General features: G+C 44.7%; 1 protein-coding gene across 1 annotated transcript in view; it reads right to left on the reverse strand.

Moving 5' to 3' along the window:
- Positions 1 to 1,080: 1,080 nt before the first annotated feature.
- The window catches only part of LOC124775658 (4-coumarate--CoA ligase-like 9), a 41,002-nt gene continuing 25,033 nt past the window's right edge, over positions 1,081 to 17,049 (reverse strand). Inside the window, exons 2-4 of the mRNA XM_047250486.1 lie at positions 15,928 to 16,138; positions 7,666 to 7,963; positions 1,081 to 1,285 (exon numbers count right to left, since the gene is read on the reverse strand). Of these exons, the coding sequence (XP_047106442.1) occupies positions 1,081 to 1,285; positions 7,666 to 7,963; positions 15,928 to 16,138 (714 nt within the window). The remainder of the gene's footprint in view (positions 1,286 to 7,665; positions 7,964 to 15,927; positions 16,139 to 17,049) is intronic.

Raw genomic sequence — 17,049 nt, forward strand, 5'->3', positions numbered from 1 at the left:
CACTGAACCATTTGTCGCGATATCTGTGCGAGGGCGACGATTGCGTTTCCAAGATCACCGCCAGAGATAAATCCATGTGCCCACTATTTCAACCGGAATCCAAACGTCATAGTACGCAGTGGAAGCGTCAGGGACGCCTAAACAAAAAAACAAAAAAAAACAAAAAAAATTCGTTCCACAAGATCAGCTGCTAAGTAGTCCGCCCCCGGTAGCTGAGTGGTCAGCGCGACAGAATGTCAATCCTCATGGCCCGGGTTCGATTCCCGGCTGGGTCGGAGATTTTCTCCGCTCAGGGACTGGGTGTTGTGTTGTCCTAAACATCATCATTTCATCCCCATAGGCGCGCAAGTCGCCGAAGTGGCGAACGGTCTCACCGACGGGAGGTCCTAGCCACACGAGTCATTCATTCAGCTGCTAAGTGTTCTTCGATGAGCAGGGGCCTCTGCTAGAGGAGTTCCTCCACAAAGAAGAAACAGTAAACGTCAACAAATGTGCGACGCTCTCTATCGGCTGCAGCTAGCAATCAAAAATAAACGTCAGGGTAACCTCACAATGGCAAGCAGATAGTACAACGTAATGTGCACTAGCCAGCGATGCTAGTCAATATTTCGTTTTATTTACTGCAATTTTCCTGTACGTTGAGGTGAAAAAAGTCATGGGAAAGCATGGAAATGGCGGTAGCATCTCGTACACAAGGTATAAAAGGGCATTGCACCGGCGGAGCTGGCAGCGGCTTGATTCTGCTGCTCGACTCGTTGCGGGTCGCACCGCTGCTGCTGTCGCTCGCCTCGCTCGCCTACACATCACCGACATGTCCGTATGCGGGAAGGGAAGGGAAGCAGAGTCGTCGTCGTGGTTGAGTTCCTCCTTAATCTGGCCGGGAACGATCACGACGGCAAGACGACGACGGCGACGAAAGAGCATCGCTACCTCTGCTTGAAATAGCGGCATGCCGCCAAGTTCTGCAGAGACAGTCGCTTGTCTGAAGTCTGCGAAAGCGCTTGATAAAAGCGACTGTGACGAACCACGAGATGTCGCTGTCACATGCTTACCATATCAACTAATGCAGCTGCAGATACATCAAGAATTGGAGCCGCAGGAAGAAGAGGTGAACGAAGGAACGTACTGGCGCCGCACATGAGGAGGTGACACTGGACGAGAAGCAGTGGCCACCACCGCCCCCATCAAAAACTGGGAAGCGGGTCGCGCCACCACGAGAAAGAAAAAGACATGCGCGCCAAACTGCGTGTGGCTTCCGACGACACGATGGCCGCCATCAAAGCAGCTATGGAGGCAAAAAGGGCGGCAGTAAGGACAGAAGTCAAAGACTTCCGCCACCAGCTGCAGTTGTTAAAGGAAGAGCTGTGGTCGACAAAAGAAGGTGTCCCCCGCCAAGGCGAATGCCGCCGCACAGACAGACGCTCCCCCGGCCCGTGCAGAAATGCAGGAAGCCAAGGAGACGCCCATGGAAACAGACACGCCTGCTCACCTTCCCGAAGGGGAGATCGAGCAGCAGACACAGGAAGCCGAATAGACGCCTATCGCGGCAGTCCCCTGAAGAAGATGCGTCGGCGGAGGAATCAGACGTCTGCTTGCCACTCCCTGACAAGCACAGCGTACAGGCGCTGCTGAAGAAAACTGCCCAGTCGCTTCGTAACGAAACCCTATCCCCTAACCCCTTCCATTGATCACTAATCTCCCTTCCACCACAGATCGCACGATTTCGTTGGGTCACGAAGAATCGTCGCCTCGAAAAAGGAACTCAAGTTCATCAACGCCCTCCCTGTATTCACCCCGAAGGACTGGACACATGTCATCGACGTTTCGGTTCAGTGGATAAAGGAGTAATGCTGGTCAGGAAGAAGGAAGCCCACCTCCGATGTATACCGACTGTATATCCAACAGATGAACAAGAGGAACAAGACATAGAAGAAGAAGTCTTCTAATAACCGATAGCCTACTAGCAGCCCATGTTTTTATTTGTTTCAGTTAACCATCATGACTGTTCATCAAAGAGAGGTCGTCATAACCATCAACAGTCAAGAAAAGTATGATCCGCAAATATTTCCTCGGACCTCTTAAATCTCTTACCGAGGGCGAGATCCGTCAGTCAGCAACAGCGTCAGTAGCTGTCGATTACACTCTAGTGATTGATGTGAAAAAGTTTCTGATGTTATTGTGGCCGCATGACGGGAATTTATAGACTTTGAACCCGGAATGATAGTTGGAGCTAGACACATTGGACATTCCATTGCGGAAATCGTTAGGGTAATCAATATTCTGAGATACAGAATGTCAAGAGTGTGCCGAGAATACCAAATTTCATGTATTACTTCTCGCTACTGAAACACAGTGGCCGGCGGCAGAGAATAGCAACATTTGCGTGGAGTTGTCATTGTTAACAGACAAGCAACATTGTGTCAAATAAGCACGGAAATCAATGTGGGACGTACGACGAACGCACCCATTAGGATACGACGGCGAAATTTGGTGTTAATGGGCTATGGCAGGAGACGACCGACGCGAGTGCCTTTGCTAACAGCGCTTAATAGCCTGCAGCGCCTCTCCTGGGCTTGTGGCTCGTGACCATATCAGTTGCAATCTAGACGACTGGAAAAACGTGGCCTGGTCGGATGAGTCCAGATTTCAGTTGGTAAGAGTTGATCTTAGGGTTACAGTGTGGCGCTGACCCCACGAAGCCATGACCCAAGTTGTCGACTAGGCACTTTGTAAGCTGATGGTGGCACCATATAGGTGTGGGCTGTGAGAACATGGAACTGACTGGGTCCTTTGGTCCACTGAAACGATCATTGACTGGAAATGGTTACATTCAGCTACTTGGAGACCATTTGCAGCCACTCACGGAATTCACGTTCCCAAACAACTATGTCATGTCACTCCATGCCATGTCGAGATGATGCGACCGAAGGGCAAAAGGAGGTCCGACATGCCATTAGGAGGTACCCCACGACTTTTGACACCTCACTGTCTCTCGTGACAGGTTGATACGACGTGGGCACATATTAGAGTAAATATCTAAAGCATCGAGAAAATTTTTATTTCTGAGGTCTGTTCATGCAGTATGTATTGTTGTTGTTCTTTGACGGCGCTATAAATGTACATTTCTTGTAGAGCGCCACTAACAGCGTCCATTAATCTGCCTTTCTCTACCCTATGTAACACACTACTGATCATTAAAATTGCTACACCACAAAGATGACGTGCTACAGACGCGAAATTTAACCGACAGGAAGAAGATGCTGTGATATGCTAATGATTAGATTTCAGAGCATTCACACAAGGTTGGCGTCGGTGGTGACACCTACAACGTGCTGACATGAGGAAAAATTCCAACCAATTTCTCATACACAAACAGCAGTTGACCGGCGTTGTCAGGTGAAACGTTGTTGTGATGCCTCGTGTAAGGAGGAGAAATGCATACCATCACGTTTCCGACTTTGATAAAGGTCGGATTGTAGCCTAGCGCGATTGCGGTTTATCGTATCGCGACACTGCTGCTCATGTTGGTCGAGATCTAATGACTGTTAGCAGAATATAGAATCGGTGGGTTCAGGAGGGTAATACGGAACGCCGTGCTGGATCCCAACGGCCTCGTATCACTAGCAGTCGAGATGACAGGCATCTTATCCGCATGCCTGTAACGGATCGTACAGCCACGTCTCGATCCCTGAGGCAACAGATGGGGACGTTTTCAAGGCAACAACCATTGTACGAACAGTTCGACGACGTTTGCAGCAGCATGGACTATCTGCTCGGAGACTATAGCTGCGGTTACCCTATACGCTGCATCACAGACAGGAGCGCCTGCGATGGTGTACTCAACGACGAACCTGGGTGCACGAATTTGCAAAACGTCATTTTTTCGGATGAATCCAGGTTCTGTTTACAGCATCATGACGGTCGCATACGTGTTTGGCGACGTCACAGTGAACGCACATTGGAAGCGTGTATTCGTCATCGCCATACTGGCGTATCACCCGGGTTGATGGTATGGGGTGCCATTGGTTACACGTCTCGGTCACCTCTTGTTCGCGCTGACGGCACTTTGAACAATGGACGTTACATCAGATGTGTTACGACCCGTGGCTCTCCCTTCATTCGGTCCCTTGCGAAACTCTACATTTCAGCAGGATAATGCACGACCGCATGTTGCAGCTCCTGTACGGGCCTTTCTGGATACAGGAAATGTTCGACTGCTGCCCTGGCCAGCACATTCTCCAGGTCTCTCACCTATTGAAAACGCCTGGTCAATGGTGGCCGAGCAACTGGCTCGTCACAATACGCCAGTCACTACTCTTGATGAACTGTGGTATCGTGTTGAAGCTGCATGGGCAGCTGTACCTTTAAACGCCATACAATCTCTGTTTGACTCAATGCCCAGGCGTATCAAGGCCGTTATTACGGCCAGAGGTGGTTTTTCTGGGTACTGATTTCTCAGGATCTATGCACCCAAATTGCGTGAAAATGTAATCACATGTCAGTTTTAGTACAATATATTTGTCGAATGAATACCCGTTTATCATCTGCATTTATTCTTGGTGTAGCAATTTTAATGGCCAGTAGCGTACATTTAAAGACTCCTCGATACTGTTGGTGTTGTGACTGAAGTTTTGTGTATGTATACTTAATGAAGATTTACAGTTCCCGCTTATGTCTGTGTTTTCTCTGAATCTGGTGGAGAAACATCCTCCTGTTTACTCCACACAGATACTTTCACATTCACTATATTTGATTTTACGAATCCCTGATTATTTGAATGGTTTTCTTTTGCGAGTAGTGTGTCAGACTATTATCCCTCCTTTGTTACTGCGGAGACCGATTCGTCCACTAGTTTTAAGAAAATGTTTGGCTATTTTGTCTGATACGGCACCTTAATACGGTAAAGAAATGTATTTTGCTTTTGCTGGTTCTGCTTCTCTTGCTATCGTTATTTCTTTATCTAATCCCTGATTTTGTTATGTAATTTTTTTGTATACATTTTGTCCACCGTATCAGCATTATATACGTTATTTGTTGCTATATATTGTAATGTACACACATCTTCGGCAATTTCGTTGTTTTCTGATGGAAGGTTACTACAATTCACAAGAAAGTGGTACATAAATGTGTATGGAACTAAAATTAGAATCTCTGGACGAAAGGCGAAGCCGTCCTCGGCAATACCTGTTCGGTAAATTTAGCGTATCGCTATTCGAAGTGTACTACCAACATAAGAGTGTATTTCGTGTAGGGATCACGAGAATAATATTAGACCCATTCAGGAGCTTACCGAATCATATAATCACTATCCTTCACTCCATACTCCAGTAGAGTAGAACAGCAAATGGATAATACTGGGACGAATACGCTCTACCATGCAGTTTGCATAGGTTTGCGGAGTGTGCACGCAGGTGTGGATGAGGCTATGGCATGTAAGACCCTAGTGATGTCTTTTGTCTCGTTAAATGAATCTCGTAAGCATGGCAGGTCAAGAGAAGAATAGTTCCGGATTAATATACCCACATTCGAACCTCTGGGTGGATGCTTTTCCAGGAGAAAAAAGTAAAATCTCGACTGGGGATTTGAACATTGAATGTAAGGTCGCTGAATTGAAGGGTAAACTGGAAAATAAGATGTATTAAGAGGTACAGCATCAATATTTTAGGACTAGTGAAGAGCGATGGTAAAGAAAGGAGAATTTGATCGTGGACACTACGAAGTAATATTGAAAGGAGCAGGCAAAAAAGCGTTTCACAGTTGTCTGCAATCCAGAAGACCATGATGGATGCTGATGTCGACTGGAAGAACTGTAGAGTGAAAAGGAACTATATACGAGACACAACGTGATAGTAAGGAATGGCTATAAACAGGCAGGCAGGTGTTAGTCAAAGGTGTTGTTCGTCATCAATGTTTCTCAATATTTATGCTCGGAAGCTAATAAACAAAGCATTAGAAGCCACATGGAGCATAATAATAGTAGTATGCATGTAACCAAGCTGAATCGGAGGAGGAGCTACTCTTCACTGTGCATGTCGCTTGGCCATTGTAAGGAGTAACAGGAATTTTTATTGTTAATGTAAAATTTTTCCACTTACGTTTTCGCCTTCAGTGCTCACAGAATTTTGGCCTACGTGCCACACAGAATCATTGTCTCAGCAGGAGTTGGTTGCTCTCGTAAAGTACGCTGATTGATAAGTCCCCACAAAAGTAGGAAAGGATAGGAAATGAGGCTTCCGTGAAAATACAATTAGAAGGAAAGCCCTCGGAAGAAGTAAAATCTTCTAAGTACAAAGGAACTTTGGTAGCAGAAAATAAAAACTGTGCGGTGGAAATTAGCAGTATAATTTCTATGGGTAAAAGCGCTTTTGAAAAGGTGAAACAACTGTTGACAGCAAAAAGAATTCCGATAGGTTTTTTAAAAAAATAGGGATGCCAAGATGTGTTCAGCGGGAACTGTAAATCTTCTCTTTGTGCACATCTACTAAACTACAACCGCAACACCTGCGCCTGGCGCTCTAGAAAAAATTGAAATTTATAGCGCCTTCAAAGAATAACCGCAATACATACTAAATGAACAGAAATAAAAATTTTCTCAACTGGTTTAGACATTTGCTGTAATATATTGTAAGTGCCCACTTTGTGGCAACCTGACGTGATATATACACTCTATTGCAGTATATAAAATGAAACGTTGTTTAGTATTGTAGAGTAGTGCATATTACGTTATAATCTCTGCCTACTGCAAACGTATATGCCAAAATCTTGTAAGTACATCAATGTCAGCGAACTAAAAAATTGGTTCTACGTACTGTTATTCCCACGTTACATGGTTGTCATTACGTTGAGTTATGTTTGGTAGATTCCTGGAAATGGCAATTGCAATTGTAAAATAAAATAGCTGAAAGCTAGAGGACTTCATTTTAAAAAATTATAGAAGATGTGGACGCATATTGCAAGAAATTATACTGACTTCTTTAGACTCTAGCAGTAGTTTCCTGTATTCGTTTGATGTCTGTTGTCGTACCTACTTGATGAGGATTCAAGATGTTCGATCATACTAATGTCTTACATGAGACTTCCATCACACAGGCGCAGCACTTTCCCAGAATTCTTCCAACAAACGAACTTTTCCTTCACTGCTGCTGATTTTATGTATTATTTCCGTTTCATTTCGCTTTAAGTGTCATTTCTAAGTAGGTAAATGATGTAACAGGTTGCAAAAGTTTAATACTAATCATGTATTCCGATACTACCAGGCTTTCTTTGTATTATGATTATTTTCTTACATTTATGCACATTCGAAGAGAGCGGCCATTCGTTGCACAACGTGAAAATATTATCCGTGTCTTGTCACAGTATCATACTTCCATTCAGCGAGGATTCTTTACTGTAGGCACAGCATCGTCAGCGAACAGTGTGGTTGCGAAGAAAAATGGTAGAAGTGAAATGGACTGACAGATTGACAAATGAAGAAGTAAGAGTATACCTAAGAAATGGAGGAGAGGGAGAGTGGAAATGAGAAGTAGGCCTGACATTGTAGGAAGGATTGGAGGAAAGAGAGGGAAGGAAGTAGAAGACTTAGTGGAATGCTGTATGACATACAAAATACCTGTTTTAAGACAGATGTAACAAAGAAGAGGAATCGTGGAGAGAGAATGAACGCACCCGAAGGCGACAGTCAAGGTGAGCAGCCCCCGGTGTGAGAGCATGACGCCCTTGGGCGGCCCCGTGGTGCCGGAGGAGCAGAGGATGGCGGCGCACGAGTCGAGCCAGCCGGCCGCGTCTGGCGGGGACAGCACCTGCAGCGCCTGCTCCGGGTCTGCGTCTCGCTGCAGCCAGCCGTCCACCTGGGACAGCGGCAGAACGGGGCACCCGGCTGTTTCCCCCAATGCCGACAGCGCCGGCTCCTGGCTCACCAACAACTTAGGCTTCAGGGTCTGCTGCACCACCACCTTTAATTCCTCTGTAACACAGGTGTCGCACTTCGTATATGTGACGATCTTCCAATACCCCAATAGTGCACTGTGCAGTAATTAATAACATTCTGGGTGAGACTGAAGCCCATTGTAAACATAGGATAGGTGGCGATAAACCCCTAAATTTTCAGTTTTTCTGATATTCTGGTCAACGATGGGGTCAATTTTCCAGCGACTTCAAACAGAAGTCATAGGTTTGGTTGTAGCCTATAACCCATCCAAACTCCAGCTCTAAATGATCGTAAATTACAGAGATATTTACAATTTAGCTGACACAAAAATTTCCACACTGTTAACTGTAATGTGTTGTAAATTGGAGCATAATACTTAACAAAAGAACTTGAAAAAGGATAATACATTCTTCTCCATGAAAGGCGGAGTTCTATAACATACTGGAAGAGTTCAGGTACTGAGGTTAAGCTACCTTGGTACCTAATACACTACTGGCCATTAAAATTGCTACACCACGAAGATGCCGTGCTACAGAGGCGAAATTTAGCCCCCAGGAAGAAGATGCTGTGATATGCAAATGATTAGCTTTTCAGAGCATACACACAGGGTTGGCGCCAGCGGCGACACCTACAACGTGGTGACATGAGCAAAGTTTCCAACCAATTTTTCAATCACAAACAGCAGTTGAGCGCGTTGCCTGGTGAAACATTGTTGTGCTGCCTCGTGTGAGGAGGACAAATGCATACCATCACGTTTACGACTTTGATAGAGGTCGGATTGTAGCCTAGCGCGATTGCGGTTTATCGTATCGCGACATTGCTGCTTGCGTTGGTCGAGATCCAATGACTGTTAGTAGAATATGGAATCGGTGGGTTCAGGAGGGTAATAAGGAACGCCGTGCTGGATCCCAACGGCCTCGTATCACTAGCAGTCGAGATGACAGGCATCTTATCAGCATGGATGTAACGGATCGTACAGCCACGTCTCGATCCCTGAGTCGACAGATGAGGACGTTTGCAAGACAACACCCATCTGCACGAACAGTTCGACGATGTTTGCAGCAGCTTGGGCTGTCAGCTCGGAGACCATGGCTGCGGTTACCCTTGACGCTACATCACAGACAGGAGCGCCTGCGATGGTGTACTCAACGACGAACCTGGATGCACGAATGGCAAAACGTCATTTTTTCGGATGAAAACAGGTTCTGTTTCCTGCATCATGACGGTCGCATCCGTGTTTGGCGACATCGCGGTGAACGCACATTGAACGCATTTATTCGTCATCGCCATACTGCCGTATCACCCGGCGTGATGGTATGGAGTGCCATTGGTTACACGTCTCGGTCACCTCTTGTTCGCATTGACGGCACTTTGATAGTGGGCGTTACATTTCAGATGTGTTACGACCCGTGGCTCTACCCTTCATTCGTTCCCGGGGAAACCTACATTTCAGCAGGATAATGCACGACCGCATGTTGCAGCTCCTGTACGGGCCTTTCTGGATACAGAAAATGTTCGACTGCTGCCCTGGCCAGCACATTCTCCAGATGTCTCCCCAATTGAAAACGCCTGGTCAATGGTGGCCGAGCAACTGGCTCGTCACAATACGCCAGTCACTACTCTTGATGAACTGTGGTATCGTGTTGAAGCTGCATGGGCAGCTGTACCTTTAAACGCCATACAATCTCTGTTTGACTCAATGCCCAGGCGTATCAAGGCCGTTATTACGGCCAGAGGTGGTTTTTCTGGGTACTGATTTCTCAGGATCTATGCACTCAAATTGCGTGAAAATGTAATCACATGTCAGTTCTAGTATAATATATTTGTCGATTGAATACTCGTTTATCATCTGCTTTTCTTCTAGGTGTAGCAATTTTAATGGACAGTAGTGTAAATAGTGTACATCGTTAGGTCCTCTGATAATTCCATGAGGTTCTACGCTGATCTTCTTCTTCTTCTTCTTCGGATACTTCTCCACCAAATAGTAAGTCCATATCTGTATCTAAACTACTGTCATCATGAGCGAGGACTGAATCTGATCCTGAAGAATAGTCAACTAGCTGTTGATCTGTGTTCCTTTCGTTGGTAGTGATGTATTGAAATCTACCTTCAGTTGTTTTGTTTCTATAGCAAGCTCTTTCCTCTTTTTGGCACGTCTTTCCTTCTCAGTAGCAAGTGTTTCCTTCCTGATGCATTCTTCTTCCATTCGTTCCCTCGTTGGATATCGACGTTAGAAGCCCAGATTTCTACGTTTTGCGAGAAATTTTCCCCTATATCTTTATTTCAGACAGCGGAATTATATCATCAGTTAAGATAATCTCACGCAATGTGTGTTGAGTGTCATATTTTGTGGAGTTTTCGTTGAAGAATTTCAGTCATATTGTCGGAGCTGCAGGGATTTACCCCAAAACACCTACAGGGATTTGTCCCATTTCATCATTTTCTTACAAATGCGACGTTGTTGATTTTGGGTAACAACTGGAACAATTATTTCAACGCGAAAGTGAACCTTAAATGCAGTAATGTTAGTGCGTAATTCGTTGACTCTTCTTTTCAAACCCTATATTATTATTTTCAAGTAAAACATCAGAAGTTACAGGATATGCCCAACGGTTCTACGATTATGTGCCGATTATGCTGTACACAACTGTCCTGTGCAGTCCTAATTGTCTGAGCAATGTATGGCATGCCACCACAGAGAATACAGTAGATACCCGTCTTAGCAAAACAGGATAATCCACTAAAAAATCCATAAAAGTTCCCTAATCTTAGACTGTGGTCAAACAACGCATTTCACATCGTGTTTCCTGAATATACGTTCTATCAAGTTGTTCATACTACCTGCGGAAAGTATCTTTGGTTTTGTGATGGCGTTAGTTCTTTACTTTGTTTCTTGTCTTTCTGCATACGCCGTTGTTTGGTTTCCGCACCGCCACAGCCTCGGCTACTGAGAGCGTAAACTGCCAAGTACAGCGGTCTCTAGTTCCAGTTGTGTAACGAAACAAGACACTGTATTTACCTGTCAAAATTTAGGACGCTGTCGAGAACGTTTCCTGACTGCATTATCGTAAACAATTTGAATATTCGTTACGCTGGTGGAAGCTCAAGATGCACAATCTCAGGAGTACGCTTTGATTTGAGATTGTGGAAGCAATTTGTAAATTGCTGAGAAGTATGAAATCGCAGTTGGTCTTCGTCATGCATTACAAAGATTTGCAAGTCGTCAGCTTGCATCATGCATGTCATGAAGCAGCATTACACGACGAAAATGGTTTCATTTCAGCGGGTGCTGTCTTGAGTAGGGTAAGTGGGGGTAAAGCCCTGCGTGGGATAAAAACCACACCGAGTTTTTGAATTTCCTTTCTTCCATTCAGGACCTGACCAGAAGGTGGTAGGTTTATCTTATTCCAACTTATTGTTTGCCTGAAGGTTCATCCCAGAAGGTTGCCCCAATGATGAGATTGCCATGGTACCGGAAACCCTATGGAATATAACAATACAGAGATTCTGTCGTGCACTTCCAGTTATTGGGATGTGTTATTGAGTAACTGTTGCGATAGAACCAGCAACTGACCATATAAATAGAGACACATTAATTTCTGTTTGAAATTCTCTCAAAAACAGATGGACACAGTTAATGCTAATTGTTCACCTGTTGCTAACAAACATTTCACTATCGATAACGTCTGACGTTAATCAACTTTGGTTATGTGGTGCCACCTGATGTCTACTAAGTGGTATCTTTCTCTGTACACCGTCTTTTGGTTTCCACGACAGCGCAGCCCTGCAGATAAATGGTTAAGTTGCAACGCACAGCGATCCTTAGTTGCATTCTTGCCTTGAAACTGATTACTTGTTCACATATCGAAATATTGGCTATTATCGGGGACCATAGTCGACTGCATTTCCAAGTGTCGTTTGAACATATCACACATTTTAATTGACTTTCGCATACGGTCATCCTACATACCCAAATAGCAGACGAGTAATTCGTAAATACTCATTCTATTGTTCATTACTTACCATTTACAAAATACGCAACTCCGACAAATGACTCATTATCCTACATACTTGTTAGAGTTGCCACTTGTATTCATCGTTTCCTTTAGAGCTCCCTGATACTTGGACGTCGAAACAACTTTAAATATAAAGTTGGCTTATACATTTTGTCTCTAACGTTAGAGCGAATTGATTAACTCTATTTTTGCCAAACCATCTTCCTAAAGTCCACAGCTCGTGGTCGTGCGGTAGCGTTCTCGCTTCCCACGCCCGGGTTCCCGGGTTCGATTCCCGGCGGGGTCAGGGATTTTCACTGCCTCGTGATGACTGGGTGTTGTGTGATGTCCTTAGGTTAGTTAGGTTTAAGTAGTTCTAAGTTCTAGGGGACTGATGACCATAGATGTTAAGTCCCATAGTGCTCAGAGCCATTTGAACCAACCATCTTCCTAAAATTAAAATCACAGTTGAAATGTCTAGAAGGTAAGTTACAATACGCTGTTTAATGATAATTCTATGAATTATCATCACTGTCCATACATCGTAGTGGTAGCAGCTTATCTACACAGGCTACGTCAGCTTCGTGCTGTATACAGTCTTCCTTAGTTCCCATAACTGCAAAGTTTATCATTCGACATCATCGACTTATTTGCATTGGCTTCTACTGCACAGACGAGACGTAGCATTCTGACCATGTTTAACATGAAATCTTCAGTGAACGCAATTCAGTCATTTTAATGTACTTCTGAGCTCTCAACAGCTTTTCTTCTAGAGATTACAGTATAAGTTGAACAGTGTCAAGCCATTCCCAACCTGACACTTCAGTTTTCTAATATGCAAATCACTTCTGACACCAATTTAAGGCTTGTGTAGGCTGATCAGCTCATTTTTTATTTAAATAATGCGGGCTATGATAGTCATTGTACAGGCCAATCAATGCACGAACGTAGTACATTCACTTAGCCACCAACTCACAGCCTGACAAGGGCGCGACTCGCTCACCGACCCACTAGCCATCAGTCTGTGTGTGGGCAACAGCAACTGCTTGGCGGACCCAGCCTGACGGAGTGTGGACTAGCTGGTAGAGGTAGGGGCTAACAGGTGGCGGTTCGCCATCAATCCGACCCATCCGGACTACAGACCCGACTACTATAAAATCTCCCACACATAGGTGAACGAGTCGAGATAGACCTGCTCGGCAGGGATGGTCAGCTGTCTGGTCAGCCTGTCTATGGGCGCCAAAGCCAAGCCCATGAACAGCCAGCTTTAACAGAAAGCGAGGTCAGTTACTAGCTCACCTTGAAGTGTCGCTACCAGGGGAACATTGGGGCAACTTAAAAGAGGGACGTCGACTGGAAGCAGAGACGCTCCTGGCCGCCCAATGCAGGTAGTTTGGATCTGCATTGTTCTTCTGGAACCGCCTTGATGGAAGCAACAAAATTATTCTGAGACATTTGGGAAGGGAGAACAAACAGCACGTAGGTCCAGCGAATACGATAAACAGATAGCGTGTGGCGACCCACCACCTGCAGCAAAGGATGTTTCACAATGTATTCCTTCTCTCAATATGATATCTGCAGACGACACGGAACGTTTGCCAGCAAGTTTACGGAAAAGAGGTGGAATGAAGGAAACTTTTCTGTCCCACAGTTGTGAAATCTATTAGTGAGGTGTTCTACAAAAGGTATCTAAGAAGTGGAGGCTACTGACCACTTTCCAAACTTTCGAAAGGAGACTGCGGACTGGTAGTTAAAGAAACGAGACCTGATTTAGGCCTGATTCATCTAGTTCTCAAAACAGTGCGAGAGGGGAGACAGACGACTTGAGCGCGATTTTTATGCACTAGTGCGAGAAATGAACGTCGCAAAAGTTGCACTGTTGGCTAGCGCTATATGAACTTTTTATTCATTGGTGAGTTGGGTTTCTCAAAGGACTCTGAGCAGAGCGAGTACAAGAAATGGATTGCTCTATTCACACATGTGGCCGACAGTACTAGTGGCTGATATCTTTCTGGTAGCAGATGGCACTTGGATGACAGACTTAGAAGAAGACAGAGTTCACTTTTGTGGCAGAGTGATGTGAGACTAGACAGACAGAGGCCAACTGCAGTCAGATTTCTCACTGCTGTGAGGAGGCTGCTTTGATGGACTAGCTTCGGCAACATCCATCTGCAACGCTCAATCTACTCGTCCACCTACGCATAATGATATGAATATCCCGCGGCACCAGATAGTTAGGGCAGAACAGAATTAAATGTTTGTTGTTATCTTCAGTCCGAAGACTGATTTGACGCAGCACTCCAGGCTACTCTATCCTGTGCAAGCCTCTTCATCTCCGAATAACAACTGTAGCCCACCTACTCCTGAATCTGCTTAGTATATTCATCTCTTGGTCTCCCTCGACGATTTTTATCCCCTTCACTTCCGTCTAGTGTTAAATTGCTGATCCCTCGGTATCTCAGAATGTGTCTTATCAACTGACCCCTTCTTTTGGTCAAGCTGGGCCACAAATTTCTTTTCTCCCCAATTCTGTTCAGAACTATCTCATTAGATACGTGATGTGGCCATATAGTCCTCAGCGTTCTTTTGTAGCACCACAGTTGAAAAGCTTCTTTTCTCTTTTTGTGTGAACCGTTTATCATCCACGTTTCACGTCCGTACATGGATTTATTCCAGACAAATAACCTCCAGCACAACTGTGCAATCGCTGGTTTCACTTTGTGGTTATGTCGTACGCCACTAATACGTCAGGAAGTCAAGTAACACCAACACAGTTCCCCTGTTAAATTATCTTTCCCAAACGTACTGTTGGATATCATAACTCAGTTTCATGTAAATTTGTAACATTAAAAGCCGAGATTGCTTGATGCGAAAGAGGTTATTTCATGATCAGTTTCTGTCATCTTCAGATCTACAGTGCATGGATAGAATAACGTTAGTGTAGTAATCTAAATGATCGTACAACAATTATACACAATGAACCAAATTATATAAAGAAGGAAAACTACATACCATCCAGAAATTTAACTCCAGTTACAATAATACAGCTCCACACTGGTTTGTCATATACATAAAACTTGCTAAATAAAATACTCATACCACCAACAAGGAGTAGAGCAGAAAAAACAGGTACATCAGTAAAGTTGGTGCGTCAACGACAACTCTGGAAGACAGTCGATGAGCTTTGGACACCACGTGAAGTGTTTACAAGCTTGGTCACCAGGCGGCGCCACCGCACTAAGACAACGACGTTTACATGCTTATTTTGAAGATTGTACTAACCATCTGTTTTCATAAAGATTTTAAACCATGGTACGAAACAAAACTACGGACAGGAACGTAGTTCCAACTGGACAAACACTGACACTTCTTACAGCACAAAACAAGTACATAATCGGGCATAGCATCGAAGAGATTACAAATATTATAATTGCTTTATGCAGGTATTACTTGAAAAAGATGGTTTATTCATTCCTAGAGCAAGAGAGATTATTACGTTATATAATTGACAGCCAGTGAATGAAAGCACATAAAGATGGCTTGGTACTGGGCACATCAGTCTCATGTCTCATTTTCATGTTTTTGTTGTGTACCCCATTAATAATCTTGTAACGTCCGTTAACACTTGGTGCACACTAAGAATTTTGGGACTTACCTGGGTCATCTTTTGATTTCATAATTAATAAATCCCTCTCATAAAAACAGTTAACCGAAAATGATGGGAACACGGGTACCTGGAATTCAATATTAGGGCCACCATTTTCATTAACTACTTGTAGGTAGATACTTTGCATAACTTTATTAAGCAGTTTTGTTTCGAGGTGAGATCTTCCGCGCAGAAGACAGATCAGCTTGGGCTTACACTGGTGTATCGCAACATTTCCTAACCACCTCCGTAACATTCTTATACTGACGGAAACTAAGGACTGGCTCTCTAGCAGCATGCTTCTGAACGCCTTCAGTAGTTCCCCTGTAAGTAAGAAACCAGGAAGTGAAAATGTGTACCTTGGTCGAGATCTGGGTTGAAGGGCGCCGGCACGGCGTTCCTGAGGAGGGTGCCTATGAGGAGCGGCGCGAACTGCGGCACGACGCGGCAGCCGAGCGCCACCACGTCCCCGGGGCCCACGCCGCGCATGCGCAGCTCCTCGGCCACGCAGGCCGAACGCCTCGCCAGCTCCCGGAACGACAGCCGCACCTCCGGCTCCCCAGGGTACACCTGCACACACCACAACAGCACTGCGTGTTGAGAAACTACGGTAGATCTGGTAAAATTCACTCGAGCTTCCAGCCGCGTCATGTGGCTTAAAATCCGCGAGCTTTCGGCAGGGTGCGCTTCGGTCATACTGTATGGCCCTGAAGCGGGCACCAGTGACGTCACCGAAGGCACTGCAACTATATAAGAATTGTAGTAGCAACCAAAAAATAGTCACTACTTGTCCGAGGAATATCCGGCCGAAATTTCGTGGGTTTTAAATCACTCGACGCGGATGGAAGCTCGGGCGAGATTTATCAGTACGTATTGCCACGAAACCGTGCTTTCTTATGTAGAGGTAAGATTGCAACCTTCCGCTGCTGGAATGCTTGAACTAAAAGTAAACTGTCGAGCCTGCTCAAGGAATTGGGCAATTGTGCGACCCTGTTCGAATAAACCTGGCTCTTTGAGGGGAGGGTCGCACACTCCTACCCTGGGCTCTGAAATATTTCTTCAGTACCAGATAATTTCTCACAGACACTTTCCGAAATTTAATTATTGCGTTTAATAAAATCTAAAAACTTCCACTGAACGAACGTTGATTGGAAATTATATTAATATGTCCTATGTATTCAGAAATAAACATATGAAATTTAGGTCTACCATTGCCCAGAAATGAATCTGCGTGGTGTAAAGTTTGATATTTTGGAGCACGTGCGGAATGTCTATCCTTAATTCAGATGCTAGCTGCGTAAATTGCAAGTCACGATGCCCGTTAACTTAACAAGAATTAGTGTAATAAATGCTTTTAAATAAGTATCTGCAGCCACATAATGAAATGAAACGCGGGTTCAAGTTCCAAACTATCGAGAATATTCCAAAACCGAACGACCATAAAACTGTGTGAGACCTTAGCTCCCGCCGGGGTTTAGAAT

Source organism: Schistocerca piceifrons, chromosome 2 (assembly GCF_021461385.2).
Source record: "Schistocerca piceifrons isolate TAMUIC-IGC-003096 chromosome 2, iqSchPice1.1, whole genome shotgun sequence".
Taxonomy (NCBI): domain Eukaryota; kingdom Metazoa; phylum Arthropoda; class Insecta; order Orthoptera; family Acrididae; genus Schistocerca; species Schistocerca piceifrons.